This window comes from Pygocentrus nattereri, chromosome 9 (assembly GCF_015220715.1).
Source record: "Pygocentrus nattereri isolate fPygNat1 chromosome 9, fPygNat1.pri, whole genome shotgun sequence".
Classification (NCBI taxonomy): Eukaryota; Metazoa; Chordata; class Actinopteri; order Characiformes; family Serrasalmidae; genus Pygocentrus; species Pygocentrus nattereri.
In genome coordinates, this window is record NC_051219.1 from 17,681,577 (window position 1) to 17,706,460 (window position 24,884).

General features: G+C 37.6%; 2 protein-coding genes across 5 annotated transcripts in view; both read left to right on the forward strand.

Annotated features, from left to right (window-relative positions):
• The window catches only part of LOC108425553 (ankyrin repeat domain-containing protein SOWAHC), a 39,929-nt gene extending 26,301 nt beyond the window's left edge, over window positions 1-13,628 (forward strand). For all 4 annotated transcript variants that reach the window (XM_017694262.2, XM_017694263.2, XM_037541547.1 and 1 more), the window contains 7 exons: window positions 4,952-4,957; window positions 7,186-7,272; window positions 8,019-8,021; window positions 8,609-8,611; window positions 9,914-9,986; window positions 11,020-11,109; window positions 11,374-13,628. In XM_017694262.2, the coding sequence (XP_017549751.1) occupies window positions 4,952-4,957; window positions 7,186-7,272; window positions 8,019-8,021; window positions 8,609-8,611; window positions 9,914-9,986; window positions 11,020-11,109; window positions 11,374-11,552 (441 nt within the window). In that variant the 3' untranslated portion in view covers window positions 11,553-13,628. The remainder of the gene's footprint in view (window positions 1-4,951; window positions 4,958-7,185; window positions 7,273-8,018; window positions 8,022-8,608; window positions 8,612-9,913; window positions 9,987-11,019; window positions 11,110-11,373) is intronic.
• A 7,085-nt stretch (window positions 13,629-20,713) lies between these two features.
• On the forward strand, window positions 20,714-22,242 carry irx7 (iroquois homeobox 7). Its single transcript, XM_017694175.1, has 2 exons — window positions 20,714-20,866; window positions 21,153-22,242. The coding sequence occupies exons 1-2, from the start codon at window positions 20,714-20,716 to the stop codon at window positions 21,915-21,917; spliced, it is 918 nt and encodes a 305-aa protein (XP_017549664.1). The 3' UTR covers window positions 21,918-22,242.
• The last annotated feature ends 2,642 nt before the right edge of the window (window positions 22,243-24,884 follow it).

Genomic DNA, 24,884 nt, shown 5'->3' on the forward strand with positions numbered 1-24,884 from the left:
CTTCTCCTCAGAAAAAATAGAAAATTTTGGTTTACCGTGATATGAGTCTGTTAAGAGAAACAAGGAAGCACCATTAATTACTGCTGTGTCATTCAGTTGGTATAGAGTTAGGTGATATTAGTGGAAAAAAAATATTGTTTGTGCAGAATGTGTTAATATCAACAAATAACAGTGGAAAAATAATCTGCTCATTAGCACTGTGGCATTTAAACAGATAACAAAGGATCATAATACAGTGAGTCGATTAAGTGAATATTGAAAGTACGTATATTGTCTTGTAGCATGGTCAGTGCTTAAGGAAGAAATATGTTTGCTGGTTTGTCCCTGGGCTTTCCTGACCGTACACTCCTTTTATTCTTAAGCATTCTTTATTTTTTGTTCTTTAGCTCTGTAAACAAGAAACTCAATTTGTAGTGCTTTGAATTGTATTGAAGTTTTATTCATTTCTGCATACTTATATATTTAAGATGTATCAAAATCATTGAAATTGGTATAATGGGAGAACCTTATTGTGGCGGAATTGTTCACGTTGGTGGAGATAGAAATCAAAACATCTGAGGGTGATTTTGACACCTCTAAAAGGTGGTCTCGAGAAATGGTTATGAAATGGTTACGATTACACTGCCTGATGGCTGAGATATTGTTTATTGTTTGTAATTCTAAAATGTAATAATAATATATAAATAAAAATGATACTTTATTTATAACATAATAAATTCATGGTGAAGAGGTACAGTCAGGGAGTTGTAAGGCCAAATAATACCCAAAGAAAACAGATTTATTTCAGATTTATCACTATTTTATACCTTAGCAATACTCGGAAGACATGCGTAGGTCATTTTGCGTAGTAAATAAAATGGCTCTGTTTGTGTTGTTGACATCACAACCTCTGGTTCCTGTCACCACCATTGCAAAGAAATTCGAGTTGGCAAGGTTCTCTAGAATGGAGCGTTTCATGTCAAACCTCCCTGATGGACAGTGTTTACATCTCTACTATGCAGAAGTTTTGATTCCCGTTCAATGCCCAACTCTGCGTTGGCACATATCCCACGCTCGGCCTGCCAAAGACCATTAGAGAGCGCTGGGATGGCGGAGGAATTGGCTGGAGGACTTGGCCAGCAAGGGTCTGTAGTTACTTGAGGAGTTGCCTGAGTGTTTGTCAGCCTTTCCAAGTAGAAAGAGATGCTCATTTTTTGGCTGGGGGCTTCTTGGCTGACTCTGGACTTCTTCCTTTTTGGCTTTAGCTTAAGTCCTTGATGCCCTTTAAGCACTTAAGCGTCGCCTTGAGCCTCTTGGTAAAGAAAGTACCATCGCAGCAGAGGCTAGTAACCCGACACGAGTGCTATCTCTGTTTTCCTTTTGCACGTTTGAACCTCCTTGGGGGGAAGCTGAGGGGGATTCCAGCTGCGCCTCTTGTGGGGTGACCTGAAAATAAACAGCTGTGATCCCAGATGCAGCGTAAACATTCTTCGCCTTTGAGCATCGCAAACTGGACAGCTTCGGACCTGTCCTTCAGCAAGTGGAAGACAGATTATGTGTGAATAAAAAGCCACCTGTATCTTTCTCTACTCCTGCATTACAGCTGCCCAATACATTGTTAATCCTTATCACAAAAGTGGCTTTTGAAATACTGATACTGGAAAAGACTGCAATATGTAGTTGTAGCACTGATCACAAGACAAACTATCATTTTTATTTTTATTACAGTAAACAATAAGCACCTTTTTCACTGTTTTTGTTTTTAGTAGTTTTAGTCAACAGTAGAAACTCTAAAGCAAATTTTTTATCCTACATATATTTTCCCCAAATTATATCACCACAGCTTTTGAATTACAAGGTTCAAAACAGAAATATTGTTGCATATATGCTACAAGCAAGGTAACTCTTCTGTATTTAATTGACACCAAACTCACCAAAATACCATACACAACCAGCAAGCTCTGTCAAGTGTGGTACTTAAGTACAGATGTTGTTTTGCATACTTCAACCTTTAATTTTTGTGATGGGGTCACAGATAAGGTTCATGACTCTTTGGTGTCGATTATGTTTGTGCACACAAAGTTGCACAGAAGAACAGTGCACCACCTTAATTGAAACCTCGTATGGGTCCTTTGCTGTCATGTGACGGTTTTGCTTTATTCTTCTGGCCAGCATATCTGAGAGTTTTCTTGGTCTTCCCGTTCTTGACTACCACAGTTCCCCTTAACTGCCATTTCTTAATCACATTTAAATAGTGGAGATTATGAACTGGAAGCTGTGATATACCTTTTAGGCATTAATTAGCTTCACTGTCTGATCCTCAGCCGAGTTACTACTGCCAACAAGCTTTGTCAAGTGAGGTAGCAACATGGCTCTGGTTACAGTCGGTATTGTATAATAGTGTTGAAGTAGTGTATAGTTAAATTAGTAACTGCACTTTCACGTAACATAGCTTTTAGCATGTATGTAGCAATAGTCATATTTTAATTAATTCATGATCTCATAATTCAGGAGTTTCAGTGACATTCAGGAACAAAATGTATGCACAATAAAGCATTTCGGCTTTGGAATATTTTCCAATCACATGGGGCGTTCCATCACATGGAGCGTTAGGAGTGATTTACAAAAACAGACAAAAAGTGTCTTTATTCAAACACATCACAGAATACAGTCAGAATCAGAATCAGAATACTTTATTGATCCCAGAGGGAAATTACAGTTATTACAGTTGCAACCATTTATGTAAAAGAATAAACACTTTAATAATTTAAAACAAAAAGAGAAAATTGCAATATGTACATGAGATTTAAATTCCTATGAATACAGTAAAGTGGCAGTGACTGTGATAAATATGAAACATCTTGTATAAAGCAGTTCAAATTATTGCACCTGAGTTATTGCACACATAATTATTGTTATTACACATATGAACAGTACAGTTTGGTATTGAGTATTGCACAGATGAACCACACGTTGTGAATCATACACTGAGGGAAGAGTTATAGAGTTTGATGGCCACAAGTAAGAATGACTTCCTGTGGCGCTCTGTGGTGCATTTTAGTAGAATGAGTCTTGCACTGAATGTGCTTCTATATCTCATCATATAGATATATATATCAAATAGACCTCAAAGGTCTAACAAAGGTTGGCAGATTTATTTAAATACATTGTGTATCTCAATTGCATTATGTAGCATTATATTCACAGTTCATCACACTCATATCTCTTTGTGTCTTTTCTGCATGTGCTGTCTATGATGCCCCCCACTCCCCACCCCACCGTTGTTCTGGACCACTCTACCTTCCTCCAGTTTGTAAGTATATCATTTCCCCATCTCCTTCCCTTTAAAAGATGTCGTGAATATGTGTGGCACCACATCCCTTTGTGTCCCTTGTTAAGAGTCCCCTGGAACAGGACATGGAGGTGGTATTTTACTTAGTGTGGCTAGGTGGCACCCCACAGGTCTGGGACAGGAACTTGAGCAACGAGGACAGGAGACACCACATCCTGTTGGCCATCGTCCATCACGGCCGCCCTCGTGAGACCTGTCAGCCTGTCACTCAGGCACTGCGCCGGCCAATCCGTCTCGAGGGTGTGACAGCGAGGACAATAGGCCCGTAGATAGAAGAGCCAGACTCCATTTATCACAATCTGTCTAAAGGGCTGGGCCCTAGGCACACCTAGAGGAGGGCTGGGGACCAAAGCACAGCTGCAGGACGCATACAGTGGAGCATAGCTGAGAAGACACAGTAATTTCAGATGTTTCAGCAATGTTGCTCAGCTTCTCATATACAGTAATACATGTACATAGTAACAAATTGGAAGGATATGTTAAATAAAGGAACAAATAAAGCAAAGCATATCTGATGGCCAGGAGGATAAAATATAATATAAAAATAAATAATGTGTATCATATATAATAAGTGCATCATTTCAAATTCATATAATTTCATAAAACCTTGTAACTTGTAATATTTTAATTTAAAAGTATTTGTTGAAATATATTTAAGTAGTTTAAAATCGCTTGATTTAAATTAGGTTTCCCTTTTTTGCAAAATTTGAAACAGTTTTTTGTCCAGTTGTAAAATAAATAAAATTCATTTTAAAAATGTACGTAAAATAATAAAATAAAATTGAACTAAGTAGCAAAAAATGTTTTTAAAATTTGTAAAAACAATTAACAAAAGTTGCTGAAATTTTGAGCAGGTTAGTTCTGGGCTTCTCCTCAATGCTCCCAGCCATGGCCTACATTTGGTGAAATATACATGGGCACACAAAGTTGAATGTGCAAGTTTGACGACACCTGGTGAAATTAAGTGATTTGCTAAGTAAAAATATCTTCGACGGGGAACAAACTTTTAAAAAAAATAGCACATTTTAGTGCACTTTCTATTTATTTGCTCTTTATTATTTGAGTTTAAAACATTACAATATAAAATATAGAACATGCCACAACTTTTGCACGGACGTATTTTTTCTGATATGTTAAATACAGTAAATAAACAGTAATTGTACATTAAAAGTGTAGAAGTGTGTTATTTTTTTACTTATTTTCACTTAGAAATCAACAATGCATGGCATTTCACCAGGGGCACCCAAGCTTTTGCATATGTGTGTATATATTTACAGTTTTGTTAAAAATAATGTTCTCTAATGGGAGTGGGCTTTTATACATACAATTACATTATAATTGTTCTGGAGTATTTCTACTGGTCCATTCTTGAATTTTCAACAACTTGTTAAGGGCCCCTGACATTTTCAAACTCTGTAAAAAAATAAACATAGGACATTTTCTTTTGACGATACATAAATCTAATATGTTGAATATTATATTACACTTGCTGCACATGCCTGGGTAATCTTTGTGACAGTGCTAGGGAGCACACATGTACACTTGTCTGCTTTCTAAACATTTTTGTTGTTCGCTCATAAGTTTGCTGTTTTAGCTTAAGGCACATGTTTTCTGAGCATCGGGTTTGTGCACAGTTTGTACATAGAGTCCGTCTCCTCTGTTCTCCATGCTGCTGAACGATGTTCATTATTGAAGCTTCAGCTTGTATTTGTGTATGTGTGTGTGGTGGCCCTGTGTCCTCCTGATGGACTTGTCAGTGGGCTGATGCCTGGGTGGGTCCTCCATCACAGGGTCATACCAACATCATCAATCTTCTGCCGGGTGACTGGCCCCAGCTTCCCCCGCAGTGGGCAGGCCGGTTTGTTGTTTTGTAATTAGGCCGCCATTAGATGGCAGGAAACCGTCCCCTCCACACGCACAGCTGGGCCCCTCCCCCGACAGCCAATAGGAGCCCACGGCCTCCTCCACTTTCTGCCATTGTGGAAGCCAGGAGGGACTTTTTTAGTGCAGTGGCTAGAAAGTGCATGCTTTGTAAAACACCTGTATTACAGCTTGTATCATGTGGCCTGGGGTGATACATGAGAAGTCTTGCTAGGATTAGATCAGTGCCATGTTCTCTAGTCTTTACCACAGAAGGTCACTCTGGCCTTTTACAGTCTTGGCTTCTATTCCATTGCATTCAGGTAACATATCTAGGTCAACTTGGCGATGGTAATTACTGCTTCGTCACTTAAGATACTTGTTCATGTAATAACACAATTTAAAAAGCTCATTTCTTTGTGACTAAACCTGATGACCATAGGATTAGCTACCTCATACCTCACTTCACAGTTTTTCAGCCTTTACCCTATTCATTCACTGATCAGTTTCTGACAACAAGGCTGCTGTTAATCAGATAGCACTTGTGTGATGGAACATTTTTAACACATCAGTGACATTCATGGTACACTCCTTGGGAAAAAAATTTCAGGATATTTCTTCAGGAACATACAACCTTGTGCAAAAGTCTTAAGGTAAAGATATAAAAAGCTATTTAGTTGCTCAGTAAACACTGATTTGCCAAAACACTAATATTACAAAACAGTATTAATAGTGATTTTACGCATGTTATTTTATTTGTTTAACCATTTCCTTGTGCAGCACAGTATTAATTACTTGTCATCTAGCACCTTGTTTGGCTACTCGGTCCAACCTAAAATTAAATCAGTGTCCATGCAATGGCAGGGTGTGTTGAGGAGAAATCTGGAAATGTACGCTAACCATCTCACAAGAATTCTTGTTTGTGTTTTTTTTTTTTGTATTTATGATTTTTGTATGTATTCTAATTATCCATCCATCCATCCATCCATTTTCTAATTATTTTATTCAAATTATTTATTCTAATGTTATTTAGTGCTTTACAAGCACGGACACACATTGTTGAGATAAATGGTTTTAACTCATTTGCTTAGGTCCCAAAGAAAGTGCTGTAATTATCACATATTCCATAGCATTGACCCCATTTCCATCTTGACTCCAGGCTTTCTATTTATTTTCAATTCTAAAAAGAAAGTTTATAAAAAGGTACAAATATGTCCATTTCCCCTTGTAAAATTAATTTAACACACTCTTAAAACACTTTAAAGGTCATAACTGGAAATTAAAACCATATGTTTTCATTGTTTGGGGGACATAAATCTACCTATAGAGTACCTTTTTTCTGATGGTGTAGTGTGAATGGTACAACTGTATCAGGTACAAAGGGGGATAACGCATGCAACAGATGTACATTTGAAATTGTAAATGCAAGAAGTGCAATCCACTCTGTAGCCTTTTTTTCACTTACATGAAACATCTAAAATTAAAGCTATAAATTTAAAATTGGCAAGTGTCAAAAACGTGCTGAAAGGTATACATAGTGTCTAAAACTGAAAGAGTTTTGCTATCCAAGAGTTTAATTCTAAAATGCTGTATATCGTTTTGTGACAGTTTTGGGTATAACAAGTTTTTGAAACTTGTGATGTATGAAAATGTATTTATTAATTAATTTCTCTAATAAACGTGGTATTAATCATGAATGGCATCGATATTATTTGCACACTCCTAACAACATGTATCATTTTTAAAAATCTTGTAAATGGTCTTTGATTGTGTTTTAGAACATTTCCCTGAAGTGATTTTTTTGCATCTTATTCAAAGTGAAGAGAAAGTGATCACAAACACAACACAAACAAGTTTTCAGTGTGTTCTGCTGATTATACCAGCTCTATTAGTCATTGTTTGAAATACAATCTGCAGTAAGGCAGTGACTTTATTTCATGCTTGTATGAAGCTTTGCATGGATGGAAACTAAATGCCGCGGTTTTGTCCCTCAGACAGCTCTACATTGGGCTGCTAAGCATGGCAAAGAGGACATGGCCGTTGCCATGGCTGACGCCGGAGCTGATGTCAATACCAAAGCAGTGAGTAAAATTCCTTTATCTCAGTAGAAAATGTTTTTGTACATATGGCTTGCCTTGATTGTTTAAAATACAGTCATATGCTAAATTTTGGACAACTCAAGTCATTTTTTGCATGCAAAAGTTTGGGTACCCCTGCACATTTTGTTGATTTTCTAAATTCACAGATCATGTACAGAGAACACACTTCTGCGCCTTTTTAATATGCAGTTGCTGTTTATTTGCTGAATGTAACATATTGAAAAAAATCCTTTTATATTTTATGCATTAAACTCAACAAATAAGGAGAAACTGTACAATAATATTTCCAGAAAAATCCCATATTTAATTTTGTTTCCTGTAGGGCGAGATGGGGATGAAATTGGGATGTTCTGTGATTTTATGATTCCATATGTGCCATGATATGCCCCAAAAGACAATAAAACAGTTGTTCACAGAAAATATACTTCCTGTCGAGGATGTGTTAACTAAATTTTACTTCGGAAATCAACAACAAAGTTTGTTCAGACTTTTGCACATGACGGTACATGTTTTGTTGTTGGTTTCTACAGGGAACAAACAGAAATTTGGCATTTAATGTGAATTTTAGTTCACAGTTTCAATTTAACACATTCCAAAAAAGTAAAACCTAAAATAACTTTTGCCATAACTTTTTCACATTCCACATTTATGTGTTATGTTTTTCCAATATGTTAAATTCAGCAAATAAATTTTTGCCCATTAAAATTGCACATTAAAATGTGATGAAGCATGTTCTCTATAGAGAATGTGTTATTTTCACTTAGGAAATAAATAAAACTTTATTTGACCAGACTACATAAATGTTTATTATGTTTATTATGTTTATTAAGCATCTAACTGTTTTAATGTCTTTTTCTTACAGCATGTAAGTAGCTGCCCTTGATTGACCCTCTATTCACATGGAAAACGGTGCAGAACTGTATATGACGTGTTTTCATCACTTTGCTGCCACAAGGTTGGAAGTTTGAAGTCAGTGCTTCTGACATAACTCCTCTGAAAGAGAAAGCGCAAAATCCAGCTGTGCAAATGAACGCGGGCACTGTTTCAGAGTGCGTGTTCATAAATCAAACCATGTCATGTTAACCGCTTCCCTTAAACAATGTCCTCATGTATTCCAATAGCAGTGCTCTGAGAGGAGCAATTGCACTGAATTACTAAGCAATTACCATCCTGTCGTTAAGGTTTGTTGCTGTAACCTCAGTTAATTTGTGTCTTCTCAGTATGGCCTTCTCTTTTTTTCCCCCAATCGCTCTATCCGCCCCTTCTTTTCCTGACTCTGTATGGTGTTTGGATGAACCTGTGGCATGGCTCACATCAGGGAGTAAGTACTAATATGTCTTCTTTCAGTTCCCAAATATCAGGAAGAAATTACAGTTGATTTTGCATTTTAAGCAAAGTAAGGAATCACTTGACATATTAATAATAATTTTGACAAAAATGCAAAGACCTTGTATCTACATTATTGTTGTTTTTCTGCATTATGGTGAAATTTCATAATAAACGGACCAGTAGAAATGGTGCACAATCAAATTACATCCATTATAAGTAAAGAAAGTTTTTTCTTTCTCCTATAAAGTTACCATTTTGGAGATGACACTATATTTAATAATCTTATATATACAATAAAATGTATTGTGTAGATTTACATATTTTAAACTAGACTCCAAAATGTTTGCTTTTGGACCAGACACTTTATAGGTCATCATGAATATTATCAAAAACACCGTCGGTATTTCAAGTACCCTGGGACCAGGTTTTAATATTATTTATAGTAATTTCATGTCAATGTATCTGCATCAATATCTGATACTTCATTCTTCTTGCTATATAACTTTCTCAGTCATTTTAGAATTGTGGTCATTTTAGGCTGATGGTATTTGTTTTAGTATTTATGGTCATCTAAGTATCATTACTGTCAAATCCTGATTGAACTTGTACAGTGTACATTTGCCTATTATAAAGTAGACTTAGCTACATCAAGATTTGATCAACACTCATGTGAAATATGTGGATACCTCATTCATACACACTTTCTCAGTCATTTCAGAATGATTGTTCTAGACTGCCACTCTAGACTGTGTTGTGATAATATTCATGGTAAACAAGAAGTTTGCATGTCATTACTGTGACTAGATGTTTAGTTAAATTTTTCAAGCAGCCTGGGACCAAGGTTTAGTAGTTTTAATTTGTAAGTAATTTCTTGTAAATCTATCTGCATCTAGACTTTAACACCACATTTGAAATGCAAAGATAGTTCATTCAGCAGTTTTCTTGAAACTGTGATGTTCTTAAGTCATTTTAGAAACACTTGCAGGTCTGTTCATCAAACAAATTTCTCACTTTTTACAGCCTTCTGTTAAATAAATGGAAACGTGTGAATTTGCACAGCGCTGTAACATTTTCATATTTTAATGCCTTTATCTTCTGTAGCCAAATTAGTTTTATATATTATTATATTTCCAAAGATTTGAATGGTGATTCCAAAATGTCAACTGTTGAATGTTTCTTTATATTTATTCAAAGCTGTATTAGATTTTTTACATTCTAGACCTCTTTTGTTGTTAGCTGAGGTAAAACTTTAGCTTAGAAGAGCATTTATGCTGTCTTACTGTTTTGTTTACAGGGATACACACCTTTACACATTGCTGCGCTGCATGGCCACCGCCACATAATTGATTTACTAATTACAACATATGGTAAGCATCCACTGATAGTTATGTATTGAAAAAAGTGGTGCCTGGAAAGTGAAAACATCTTTTATCTAGTCAATATAGCTACGATTTCTCATTATGACAGTGTTGTAAGAATATTATAAGATTGTTTAACTTTTTAACTATTTAATTATTTAACTATTTAAAAAGCAGCTCAAAGCGGTTTACAATGACTAAGACTAACAAAAGGCTGCATAAGTGAAGAAACAGTAGGCAAAACATTGAGGAAAGAAAGGAAAATAAAAATATAAAAAATGTAAATAAAAACTTGTTATAATAATAAAAGAACAGTAAAAATAAAGAAGTATAAATGGTACGGTAATAAATTGTAGCATATAATAAAATAGTAAAACTATAATAAAATAAAATTTCATTAAAAATAAATAATTTAAACAAAAAAAACTCAAATGATATCACAAAAAAACTGCCTTTTTAAATGCTCATGTTTTGAGGGAGGCAATTCCTCAGTTTGGGAGTGTATACACTAAAAGCAGCCACACCACTTCTTATTTTACAGAAAATAATTCTATTTTTGATCATTTTAGACAACTTTATGAAGTATATTTAATAGACTGACGGTTAAGAAAGTTAGACATTAATTTCTGTATGTATTTTTCAATTATCTATTTATTACTATTGGCAAATATTTTTGATGTTTCAAGACTTTATGCATAAAACAAGCCAAAGGATCTGCTGAGAAAATACGATGTTTTCAGTAGATAAAACTGCTTAAATAAGTAAAATATCTAGAAATAATTTGAGGAATCTAATATTTTACAGCACTCTCAAAATTAGGAATTTTAGATATATACTGACTAGATTTAAGATGAGTTCACTTGCGAATCTTTTTCTTTTGCTGTATGATTTTGGCAGGCTGTGTAGGATTCCTGATGATATTTGTGGTAATATTAGGAAATGAGAAACAAGGGAAATTTATGGCAACCTAAAAAAAACCTTGTATGTTGAGCACAGTCACTGTGGTGTTGTGGTTGAAAATAAGGATCTGTCTTTCTACCAGGAGCGAAGGAAAACCTGCGAGACTACAGTGGCCACTTAGCATCCCATTACCTGAACATGCAGAGGATAGCAGAGGAGAGCAGTGAGCTAAGTAAGGTTCAGTTTGGGGTCATTTCAGTTTTACTTTTTGACTGCTAATGATATCATGATTTTATCAAATAATCTAAATCTCAGCTGACTTGAGCAAAGAAGGCATAAATACTAGGAAAGGAGAAATAAAAAGTAGACAGAAACTAACATATAGCTAAAATAAGAGCCTAATTAAATGGTATGTGTTAAGCTTCTTGCCTTCTTAAGTTGCCTGACAATTTTCTCATATAACCGGTTTTGAGAGGTTTTTTTGTTTGCCTTGAAGCTCCAGAGTATCACAGCCCAGCCCAGGTGAACGAGCGGCGCAACAGAAAGCTAACTTCGCTCTTTCAGTCTCGTAAAAAATGGGGTTCTGCAGAAGATCTGGCACCCGTCCCGGAGGAGAGGACAGCGCCCCATCAACTCATGATCCCTGCCTTCAGACCCAGGAAGTTCTCCCGCTAAATGGTCATCACGGGTACACAGTAGACTGTAATTGGAGTGGATTGAAGAGTTGAAGTACAGTGTTTTATTCTTTTTCGCTTTGTAATGTTTGGTGTGCCTTACATTGTTATTTAGTGATTTATTCTATTATATTGCTGTTTCTTTTCATTTTTGTATTAGAGGTATTTGTCATGTTTTTACGCTTCTCCTCTTATTTTTTGCTTCTGTGTTTCTTGCCCATACAGTTCAAAAGAAAAACTCAAGGTTTATCATCATATGAACCAATCAAAAGTCATTAGGAATGTTTACTTGCTTCTAATTCTTTAGACTTTCTTAATGATGGCCCTGAAGAATTTTCTACAGGGAAGGATTGACTGAAAAAGTCATGCTGCTACCCACTGTCATACTTTTCTTAAGCCGACAGAGCCACATTCAGACATATACCGTTGGTCATATCTAATGGAAGGTGGCAATTATTTTTAAGCTTTACAGTTATGTCTTATGCTTATGTGCTCAATTTAAAATATAGTTATGTGTACTTTCTCTATTATCTGTTGAATATTAGGTATTATAAAAGTTATATTAAATATTGTTCATTAAAGTGTTGCTTATTTTTTGCTATGAATCTAATTTTCTAATGAGAAGACTGCAAAAAGAAGGTGATAAAAAGACTGAATTTGTGTTTTATGCTGGAAAATTGTTTAAAATTTGTTTTCCTATTTATCTTATTTACCTTTATATCTCTGCTTATTCCTTTATTTTTTTGTTTGTTTTTCGCTCGTTTTGCTGATCGTAATTGTTTCTGTGTGGAAAAAATTAAATAATTTTGTATTATGATATTTGCACACTTTTTTTTACATCTTTGTCAGCTGATGTTGCAGCTGGGGGCTGTCATTTTTTTTCCCTTATATACCAAAAATATCTGGTTCTGGAATGTACATGTCATTCATTACTGTTATAACCATATTAAGGAACACATACTTACTAGTTTACTCATCATTTTATGTCCCAAGTTAAATGACTTTGAGGTGTTTTTGGGGCAACATGCAGTTTGCAGTTGTCAATACAGCGGAATGAAACTGAAACAGGAATATAATGAGCATAAACCTCTTAATAATGTACAGTACTTTGAAGGGCATATAAACGTGCCTTGTACTTTGAAAAAAGCTCAGTTATTGTTGAAATTCATACCCATCAAACATTGCTGTGTAATGCCATTTCTTTACAGGTTTATGCCGGTACCTGACAATATAAACTAAATTAAGCAGTAGAAATAAAATAGCTTTGTCATATTTATTTAATAGAGGCTAAAAATAGAATCCTCTGACTAAACCGTTTCCAGAAATAATGTAAAAATTGTTGTATACACTATAAATACTGAATACACTGTTTTATCCAGAATACATTAAGAAAGCATTGGTAAGACACATGTATTTATTTAATTACACATACATTTATAGTTTCAATTATTTATTTGTTGAATTAAACATAAATGTACGTATATAAAAAAATTATAAATATAATTCACATTGTTCTTCACTATAACCCTTTGGCAGTTATTCCTCTGTTAATACATTTAATGACAATTTTGCTTATTTAAGTGAAATTCTGGAATTCTCAGCATTTTTTCTTGTTGTCTGCATTGGTTCACTGCTGTTCCCACAATCCTCTAAGCAGTACAACACCAATCACACCAATCACCCTCTCATTACCTGGAAAGCCTTGTCCACTACTGAGGCGATTATTAACAAAAGAGCTCATTTATATTGATATGAATAACTGGCTCGTTGTATTAATTTATCAGTTTACTCAGGCTTTAGCAGGAGCTTCATTGTTTGTAATGAAGCTGTTAATTGAGATTCTCTTCATAGTTGGTCGAACAAGCATGCTCTGATTTTGAAATAGTTAATAAGCTATGTTTGTTTATGGCTGTATGTTTTTTTATTTAGTGCGGAGGTATTCTAATACTGTCTTTACGAAATGTATCTGGGATTTAATTCAGATTTGACTTTCTGTTTTCTGAATATGTATTCCCAATACTTGTATTCCATTTCATCCCAACAATAAAGATTCTTCATATTTTTATCTATTCCCACATTTCTATTGTTAGGATGTTGGTAACATTTAACATATTGTCTGTTTATGCTTCGATTAAAGTTCTGTCCATAAGTCGCTCGAAACATGAAGGGGACATCGCATAGTCATAGTCATTTTTGACCATTTCTATTGGTCCATTCACCATGAGATGTTCACACAGCAAAAAATGTCCAGTGGTGTAAATAAATGGAATTACAAGGTGTTGATATGACAGAAATGTTGAGCTGGTGAGACGTTCGAAACTTTTACCCTAGACACTCCTGATAATCTGCGCGGTCTCCTTTTCATCACACTCGTGGATGAGCCTAACAAGATTACACCCTATCAGATCTTTCGCCTGGGCCCTCTATGTCCAGCGGTTTTCCCACCTTCCCTCCAACTTGGAGAGGGTGACAGAGAAAAGACCAGCTTCTTCTATTCTTTCCTGCTTTTTTTCACCCTGCCTTTGATTCCCATCAACCCTCTTGGCTTTGAGCTTACCCAGATGGAGTAAATATGGGCCCTGTTGGCCTTCCATAGGGCTTGAGCCCTTAATTCCAGCTTAGCCGCCGAAAGGGCAGCAGCACTTGCTTTTGGGTTCTTTCTGGGTATCAGAGGAGTGAGAAGGGAAGACATGCAAAGGGTTTTGTGCCTCGTTTTTTGAAGGGCGTTGGTCGGGGGGTGTTGCAAGATAAGAAGGAGTTTCTGTAATAGATACTTATCTGACTGCCTTCCAGCCCTCAAACAAAGTCCCCTCTCTGAAGAGATTAGAACCCAGGGAGGGCACATTAGCTCTAATCCTGTGCTTTGAGGGGCCTAGCCCCCCCTACACCCCACTTATTCCAACCCCTTCTGTTGTTGTGGTGTAGGGGGGCTAGCTTGTATCTGGCCCATGTGTAAGGGGATCCTGCGGCTACATGTGAGGGGGGTCAGGGTGTGTGTGTGCTCACAGGAATGGTGTTTGGTGGGGGCCAGTGTTTTCAATGGTAAGCCGGTCCGCACTGCTGTGTAACTGATTCCTGGTCCTCTGAAGAGATTAGGCGCTACATTGTTGGTTTGGTTGCTCATTTCCATCTGAGGGCGACTCCCCCTGCGGCAGTCCAGAGCTTGCTATTGTGGTGCGGAGGAGGGGAGGTTGAAACCTTGCAGTCCAAGGCCTCCAGCTTCCTTGTAGCCTTTGTTTTACAAATGGCCCGAAATGTAGATGTCACGTCACAGATGCTTTACAAGCACCCCAGGTACTGATTGTAAGGCCTAGCTGGGAGAAAATGACTGCATAAAAGTACATTTGTTAATGACAAACATAAGCACTTGCCCTTTACTCTCCAACATCTGTGTGACGGACACTTTGCACCATGATTTATGTCTTTAACATTGAATTTGTAACACATTTTCATCTGAAAATATCATAAATGCTAGGCTAATGTTAGCATTTATGCTAGGGTACATTGTTGAAAAAATCTATATATCATGACAAAGTCTAAATGAGCTTAAAATCATATTTGACATATTTATTAACATACTTTTGAAAATACTTAGGATTTAGAAACTAGTTAATTGTTGAATCACAGAAGAGGTTGGGATGTGAATGCTTATCTAAAAATGCTAACTGCAAAAAAGAAATCTACAAACTTTAGATGAACAGATCAGCATCCTGATCTCGATATAGAAAGCATCCAGTACTGGATGGCATGATTTTATAAATCAAATAATAACATGTTACCTACATGAACACCCGGTAAATGTATAATTCAGACCCAGGTTTAAGCTCTAGCTGTGCCATATGACATCTGAAGCAGGCGACACAGTTAGCCAGGATGCTGTGTTATATGACATTACCTTCAACAAATGGTGTAATTTCAAACCCATAACATTTCCAGTAAGAGCATCCAGGAAATGCAGTATTGTGATCCAGGTTCAAACCCCAGCTGTGCCATGTGACATCCACAGCTAGTGAAACATTTGGCTAGATGATATGCTAGCCAGGCTTCAGCAAACTCTCAGGCTAGAACTTAGTGGTCTCATCCAAGTGAGTTAAGGGTTTAGCGATGCTATGTGGCATATTAGAAACAGTGCTAAAGAAAGCTTTGTGTTGCCTAGAGGAGTACTGTCATGTGACAGATGAGTGTCTGTAGCTACATATAAACAAAAGTGTGGGGTTGGAGGGATTCAACTGCTTGGAAACTAGCCTTTTATTAACTCTTTAATTTCCTTTAAGTCGTAGAAGTAAGGAATGGAAGCATGGATCTGTGTGTGGGCATTTAAGTGATAACTATTATGCCACTACTATGAAACGGATGTCTTAGTATGCGGTTATGAGAGCAAGGAGTTGAGTTGTGGACCCACAATTGTAATTCTTAAATACACAAGGTAGGGCGTTAAAGTTGATCAAGTCCAGTTCAGCGTTACTTATGGAGATCTAATAGTTTTCTACACTGAAAAAATGTGATGCTTTGAATTTAACTTGAATTTAACGAACGTGTACATCATTTCCATATAAGTAAAACATTACATCAAATGATTTTATGTTTCACTTTAAACATCCACAGAACTATATGAGACCTACATAAGCCTTTCATTATGACTGAAAAAACCTTAATAGATATTTATATTCAGTTTCAGATATTCATGTAGCCTTACAAATAATTTTCACCAAAGTATTACCTGGTTTACTGGCTTTGGCTATAAGTCAAAGTAATATGCTTTATTCCAGAAGAAATCATGTATACGTTTGAATCAACGGGATGCAATACATATTTTTTTCAGTATAGATTGTTCTTTTTCCATTTTCTCAGTCTACATTCTAGGCCTACTTGGACTATTCGGTAACCAGTGTTTGGATCAGCTGAGCCAAGCTGTTGAAGCCGTCTTCTTACGTTAAACATCACTGTTGTAGTCTTCAGGTGAGCCAGGCTTCATTGTGGCCCTCCCCTGCACCCACATATGCCACCAGGGACTTCACCCATGAGCCAGACCTCATCTCTGGCCCAGTGTTTGTCGCAGGCTAACGAACACCACCTGTCACTCACCCCACGCAGGGGCCGTCAATCAAATCCCACCCGGGAGAGAGAGCAGGGGGTGGTACCCGCTCAGCCCCCCAACAAAGACATCCTCCCATTGGCAGTCGCTTGCTCTGTTAGAGGGAGCGATGGAGTGGGGCTGATAAGGGAAAACGACAAAAGATGGGACGGAGGTGGAGGGGGGGAGTTGATAGCGAAGGGGTGGGACAGCTTGATAACATTCACGCTATGCTAACAGCCCTCCATTTGGGACTGGGGGCCCTTGGCAAATCCCATTAGTGTTTCCACTGAAGGCTCAGGGGCCCAAGCAAAACAATGGTTTTCTGTATGCAAGGTTTTATCAGTTTGATTAGTTACTTAATCTGACATTTCTTTACAACAGATAGATTCTATAGATAAGCATGCTAGTTTGATTAGTTTTCAGTGTATCAAGCTTATGTATAGCATAACAGGGCAGTTAGCACAAAAAGACGACTAGAGGAGAATAAAAGGACATTTCCAGAGGTGTGAAGCAGACATTTCCCTTATTATCATGTAGCTGTGATTGAGACATAAAGTAAAAAACAGCCACATCTATTCAGATGCAGCCATTCACTACACATACACTAAAGTGGAAGACAATTGCACAGGATTTGCTATATTTCCTTTTCGGACCCAAAGCGATAAATGGCTGCTATTGGCTTCCTCTCATAAGCTCAAGAGGGGGAAAAAGGGCACTTACTCAGAAAGAAAAACTAACATGAAGAAGGTGTTAAATGCTTTCTCTTGATTCCTTTCAAGCTTTTGTTAACAGATCTGATTCAGCCCCTGACTACAGTCTATTCTAATGATGTACTCAGGCCTTTTGTTGGCTCGGTGGTATGCAAGGCCCACTAAATGAAGTCACACCTTTTGGCCATTGTCATTATCAGCTCATTAGGCCATACATACTGAGGCTTGGCCCCTCAGCTTGACCTGGCAGCTTTCCAAAAGAGCTACATATTGCAGCAATACTGTTTGGGGTACATTTGCATATCTTATCAAATGGCAATTAATTCAATGAGTCTGTTATACTTGAGGACCGTTTCTTTATTATTGCTTGTGTTGGGAAAATAGTGCACAAAATAGTTTTATTATCAAACATGTGGGAAACTGCAGATGAAAAATGAGAGATTATAAAATAATAATGATGTTGATTAATGTGTTTTGTCCCTGTTAAAATAAATTTAAAAAGCACCTCATGAAAGAGGGACTGCTCCGTTAATGAAGTCTTTTGCAGATATGGTGATCACTTTTATTTTATTTCTTTGTTTTCTATTATGAAATGACACTTTGATAGAAACGTGAGAACACTGTTTGTCGGAGGATTGTGCAGTTAATGAATACAGTTGGGACCCTCCATCTCTTTATCTGATGTGTTTCTGATACAGGCCATTGTGGAATGTTGCTTGCCTTTTTGCGCAGCTCTCTTTGCAAACGAGTGACATCCTATGAGCAAACGGTGTTAACTGGACCTGCCAGAGCATGTAAAACACCTGCATTGTGTGCAATCTGGGCCAGGAGGAAGGAAAGAAAACAGAGTCTGTGTGTGATGGACACAATGGCTATTGCCCAGAGCTGTTTATCTGCAGAGATGGAACGTAAGCCCTGAGCTTTGCTCTCTGTTCAGGCCATTGTACAAGTTGAGTAAATTTGTTCTTGGCCCAAGGGGCCAGAACCCTACCCAGAAAATTCCATTTCTCACATAGTTCTCCGTAATTCTCTCTCTGGCCTTTTCAGCTGCACAGCCTTAACTAAGCTTTACGTTGAGTACTTCATAATGTCACACTTTGTCTTAAGCAATAGCTTTGTATTAACCCTGTAAACGTAAAGTGCATGTATGTGGATCTACACATCAGTTTCACTCCTACTTACTACGCAGATTACATATTAGTTTCATTGTAATTCATACCACTTACAGAATAACTCAGAATCCTGAATAATGCCTCAGTATTGCTAACTGAATAATGAACCTAAGTTCAACGAGATGAAGTCAAAATCCATTTCTTTAAAATATTCAGAACATGTAGATAAACTTCACGTCTTACTGAACTTTGTGCAAAAGTATGGAGACCAAACCTAAAAACATGAATTTAGTTTCAGAATCCACCTTCAGGTCCTTGTTTTGCAGTAAAAGGTCTACTGGTCCATTGTAAATCGCTGTATTTGGCCTGTTTGTTGTGCTCTTGTCCCCCAGGCTAGGGGAGTAAAGGTATTCGTATGTATGTTGAGGAATTCTGCTGCAGTCATTAGCATGTGTTATGGTGCATTATCATATCCATTAGTCCCCACCTGCCTCCCTCAGATTCATTTCATTACAGCAACTCAAACAGGACTGGCCCCTTAGAAAACTCCACAGCTTTGATTTATACTCTGATACATGTGTGACATCTGTACTGCTGCTACATAGAGTCACTGTTAATGGGTCTTGTGGCAGTTTTTTTAGGTCATGAAGTTTGTGGTTTATGGTTCTACACAGTTCATTACTTTCAGAAGTTAATAAACAAGTAAAGCATTGTTTGATTTTTTGCTGTCTTTACATATTGCCCTTTAATAAAGAGACTTTCACTGAACAAAATGAAGCATTTAAACAACAGATACTGAAACTATTAAGGCTATTACTACTACTACTACTACAACTACTACTACTAATACTACTACTACTACTACTACTACTACTACTAGCAATTATATGAAGAAATAGCAGAAGTAGGATGATCACTAATCATTACTAATACTCTTTTTCCTTTTTCTTCTTATTTTTATTATTATTCATGACAATAAAATCAACTGTTTTGACTACATAATCAGGTAAGGTTTTACCAAAATATTCAGTAGTACTGTCATATGCATAAGTTACAAGGAACACTCATTTTTCATGTTTCAGTGCAGTTTCTGTTTTTTTAAACATACTGGAAAAATTGAACATACGAAAATAATAATAAAATAATATACAATATAAAATGCGCCATAACCTTTTTCACATAGCACATCCACCCTTTTCCCAAATACTCCTAAACAGTAACTGTGCATTAAAATGTGTGTTCTCTGTAGACGATGAGCGTTGAGTTTTGACCTTAGCATGGGACAGACGTGTCTGAGTGGGCCTGTATGCAGTTATCACACGGAAAAATGACAGAAGTGGACATTTATGAAGGATATAAACGAATAACATTTACACAGCCTAAAGTCAGTGTGGATGTAAACAGTGCGTTTATTCAGTAAGGAGGGCGAATGTGGTGCTTTTTCCTGTGTAAATGGCGGTTTCAGATGAAACTGTGAGGAGGTGTTAACTCCTGCAGATGTGAGCGACTGTAGCAAAAGCTGGAGACAGACCTGACACAGCGCTGCTAATGAAATCCAGCTAATCGCTTGTAATGATGATCGTCCCGTTTACACACACACACACACACACACACACAAAACACACTCAGCATGGCTGAAGAAGTGGATTCTGATTAATGTGCGAGATTACCGTTTGGGCTTGGCCCTCTTCTCTTCATGTAGCAGCACAGACTTTATTAAAAAAATTTTTAAACGTCTAAAATTAATTTAATTTAGCAAAAACATGTGCAACATGCCTGCTTTATTTTGTATGCTTTTGCTTATAATTATATCACATGTATTATTTCGAATGATATTGATTAATTTATTTATTTACAGCGTAAAAGTCCCTTTATAAGGCAATTAAAGTCTTCACAGACTGGGCGCTACGCTGATCGTGGAAAGCTGTATTAAGCACTGTAATGTGTAAAAAAACCAATAGTCTACTTTGGAACCATATGGAGCGAGTTTTTTAAAGTTTGAAGAAAAAAAGAGCTCAGATTTAGATCTGTAGGTGCATTAATCGTCATCATCCTCCTTCAAAAACCCCAGCACTTTCCTCATCTGCACATCAGCCTTATTACCCGCCCTTTCACGCCTGCTAGAAGCAGCTCGCCTCTCCTTTGAAGGGATTTAGAGCGTTTGAGCTCTCCTGTCAATCAGGACCGTCTAGCCACGCCCACCAACACGCTCCAACTATAAAGCCCGGAGGTCAGGCAGAGCCGCTTCACTCGGACTGTGAACATGCCTGCCTCAGCTACAGGATTCGGGAACTTTTTCCTGGACAGGACTTTTCCTTTGGCCGCGGGCTACCAGCCCCTGCTGCCCGGCCATTTCCCTCCCGTGGGCGGCTACAGCTTCATCCCGCTGCCTCACCCTGGACACATAGCGCACATGGTGAGTTAGCCTGCACTGCTGCTCTGGAGCTCTTATTTATACAGTCTAAAACGAAAGTAGCAGAAAGATGGTGCTCTGATGTTTTTCACTAACTTCGTTGCTTTCGTTTGTTTGCCTTACAAATTTAAATAAGCAACCTGGTTGCCTTCAACTGAATTAAAAATGTTAAACTGTAGTTGTAAATGCAGATTCAAAGCTTTTTTACCTCAGTTTTGTCTTTGAATTTACTGCATTTTTTTAATCCCTGCTTGACATCAGTGCTAATGTTCATCCTTTATTGTTTCAGGCTGGCTCATATGACCTGAAGGCCGCTGCACCGTACCCCCAGGCTCTCCTGGCTCGGGCTGCGCCATACTACCCCCAGTACCGGCCTGCGGTGGCTGCTCACGACCCCAGCCGGGTGGCCAAGGCGGCCAGCAGGGAGAGCACTGGAGCTCTGAAGGCCTGGCTGAGCGAGCACCTGAAGAACCCCTATCCCACCAAGGGCGAGAAGATCATGCTGGCCATCGTCACCAAAATGAGCCTGACCCAGGTCTCCACATGGTTCGCTAATGCCAGGAGGAGACTCAAGAAGGAGAACAGAGTGAGCTGGGCGTGCAAGGGCAAGAGTGATGAGGAGGAGGAGGAGGGCGAAAGCGAGGAAGAAGGTTCTTCTCCACAGAAAGAGCCATGTTCGGAAGATGAAGCTGAAATTGAGCCTCAGGTTGTGGATGTGGAGGGCGATTGCGTTGGAGATGAAGAAAGTTCCAAGCCAGAGGAACCGAGCCTGAGAGACACTTCCAGCACTGTGGCTGAGAAGAAGAGCAAGGAAGAGTGCGTATCAGCCAACGAGCAGTGTAAAGACAGTGTTGAGGTCCAGAAACCCAAAATTTGGTCCCTGGCAGAAACGGCAACTTCAGAACCAGTGGTGAAGTCCACTGACGTCAAAGTATATCCCAGCAATGGGCCAGACTTTGGCCAGTGGTGGGCAAACTGGGCATCAAGGAGTGGCTATTTACCTGCTGGATACTCTGCGCAGGACTTCCTACAACAGAGTCGATTGCACTGTTAATCCATGCAGGACTGTTTTTCTTTTTCATTTTTTTGCACTTTGAGCCGTCAATTCCAGCGAATGGACATGAACTGTGCTGGTGATGAAGTTTACAGTGATGCTTCTATCCAAATACCTGGTTCACAAACCAAAGGAGTTGGAGATGTATGTTGTAAATAGGTGTAAATTCTATTTTGTTGTACACATTGTAAATTATAAATGCTTTTACATGAGTATGTTGAATTATTTTTTGCTAAAATAAAACACTTGAAAATTGAAAACCAAAACGGACTACTGGTCATGCTAGGACAAGAAATGATATGGAAATCCTAGGTGTTTAACAATAAAGGGCATCAAGAAATTTGGCTTTATTAAGAGTATAAGTCTATTATTATAAGGCATACAAGTGTGCAGACTAAATGTATGTTTCATATTGAAATAAATGACATTTTATAAGTTTTATGATGAAGTTGAATCATGGTGGCTCATCATTCATAGCAGTTCTTTGAAAAATGCTTTCTAGCCAGATGAAACAATTTGAATTCTTGAAGAACAATTCATAGGGTTTTTTAACATTGAGCAAACTGCCTTTTTAAAGTGCTCCATTCCCCTTTGAGGATTTCAGCTGTCGTGTTATCTGGGAAGCCCCTGCCATTAAGGGATTTGCATATCTAGCACTGATCTGTTAAAACAATGCAGGCCAGCGCGGATTAAAGAGCACAAACTGCTCCGTCTTGTGGGGTGATAATTAACACCATTGTCTTGGCTAAATCCACCGTGACGATGTGACAGACCACCGAAGGCCAGTTGCGTCTTATATCCCATTTTTCCTCAAAGGCAGCTTCTAAATTTAATATCAAAGGGGTGTTAAGAGTTATGCCCATGACACATTCATGTAAAAAAAAGTCAGAATTGTCACTTTAGTAGGCCAACTGTGGTCCAAAATGAGATAGTAGGCCTGTATTTCTGTCACTGATTATATGTACATGTACAAAAAAGTAAAAAATATTCAACTGATTTTCGTGACATTGATTACTAGGTCATCTTATGTAATGGTTGTTAAAAGATAAAGGTGGCCTTGAACACATACACATATGCACATCAACGGGATTAAGCCCCAGGAGGACAGAACTGTGTTTTTCTATCTCCTTTTACCAGGGTAAAGGGGGACTTTAAAAGGAGGGGGGGGGGGGGGGTGATAGTGAAAAGAGACCCATCCCATGCTAGTTATTCAGGTCTCTCCATGTAAATTCAAAGGGCTATGGCCTGTTAATCCAGGGATAATGAGAAAACTCCTGGGTGCTAAAAATGTGCGTCTGAAATGCACGGACCCCCTCAGCGCTCATCCACTACAAACACACTGGGACCAGTAATCCTCCTCCGGAGTCCGCTTCTTACAGGTGGCCCAAATGAGGTGTAATCCCAGTCTAAACATGACCGGCAGAGGGCTGGGGCCCTTTTGTGGGCCTCACCAAGGTGTCACACAATGGTGGGAAATTCTGAGGCGCAATCTGTCGCAAGTATGTCATATTAGAGCCTGGCTGATCCCGACATATGTTCATATGCTTTACTCAAAGTGGCTACTCTAATCATTCGCTCAGGCAGCTGTGTCATTGTGGTTTATATACAGTCATATGCAATGGTTTAAACACCGCTGGTCAAATGACATGTTTTGTTAATTTTCTAAGTGAAAATCAGTTAGAACACACTGAAATATGGGATTTTTCTGCTAATTTTATCATACAATTTCATATTTATTATTATTATTATTATTATTTTCTAATATTTTTAATTCAGCAAACAAACAGTGAGAGTGCATTAAAATGTGCAGAAGTGTGTTTTTCTGTAGAGCATGTGTACGTCCACTAAAATATAATGGAAAATGACCAGAAATTACCTAAAATTAATAGGGCCCTCAAACTTTTGCACATGACTGTGTTGTACCCTGTAATAAACAAAGATGCAGCTAAATATGCTGCATAACTGCACCATGTATTGCATCAAAAGTTGCTATAACCTTGAGGTACATCACTGCAATGATGCCATATGTTTCCATGTACTTGTAAATTATACTGGGAATTTATTTGAATATATCAATTTTGTTTTTCAGCACAAACTTTTTTTAGCATTATTAAATAAACATAAGTGTTTTAAGTGATGGGCCTAAAATGTTCAAACCAAAGTGTTGTTTAAAAAATATTATTCTGTATTAAATATTACTTTCTGTTCAAAAAGTTGGAGTAACTGTTTTCAATAATATAAAAACATTTCTATGATGATGCTACTATTTTACAGTTTACAACCGATAAGAAGCTGTAAAAAATAATGGTTTAATGACTAAGAAAGCTGTAAAACATTGAAGTTATAATACAGTTAACATGACAGAAAACCAATCAAGGAATTTCTATAAATAATAATTACAAGATACCATTTATCATTTAATAACTCAAAAAAACTTGGATTATTGAATAAAAACATAAAAACAACACATTATGTCTAGCTTTATAGTACTTCAGTCTACACTGTATAGTTTTATTGAATCAAATGATGGCAGTTAATAATATAATAATTAACTTGTAATGTATAGAGATACTCTATACTCTTCTTCTATGTTTGTGCAGTTAAATTCATCTGTGGTTCAAGAGTTCCTCAAGCTCTGAGAGGAATTTACATTGTCAGGGACACTCAGGAGTCCCCAACAGCTCTTTGGCCTGATTTTTATCCAGCAACATCGCCCTCTAATGGACTTACTGCACAACTGCCCAGCCCCAATACACATGAGGCACTTTACTCTAAACAAAGTTTCACACGATCGACTATGTGTCAGTTGTCTCACTGTGCCAGAGGACAATACACATCATGGAAAGAGGAAACAGACTGCTGCAGCGTTGCGCCTCTAAAATGCATTCTTGTAACACAGGCTCACTTGCTTTAATGGAAAGAGTTGGAGTTTTAGACCTGGCTCAATAAAAGTGACTGGGAATCATA

Excerpts from the sequence above, each read along its gene's own strand:
- irx7 (XM_017694175.1), top strand. The coding sequence starts at position 20,714 with ATGCCTGCCTCAGCTACAGGATTCGGGAACTTTTTCCTGGACAGGACT. Across the intron at positions 20,867-21,152 it reads CTGGACACATAGCGCACATG|GCTGGCTCATATGACCTGAA; the intron begins GTGAGTTAGCCT and ends TTATTGTTTCAG.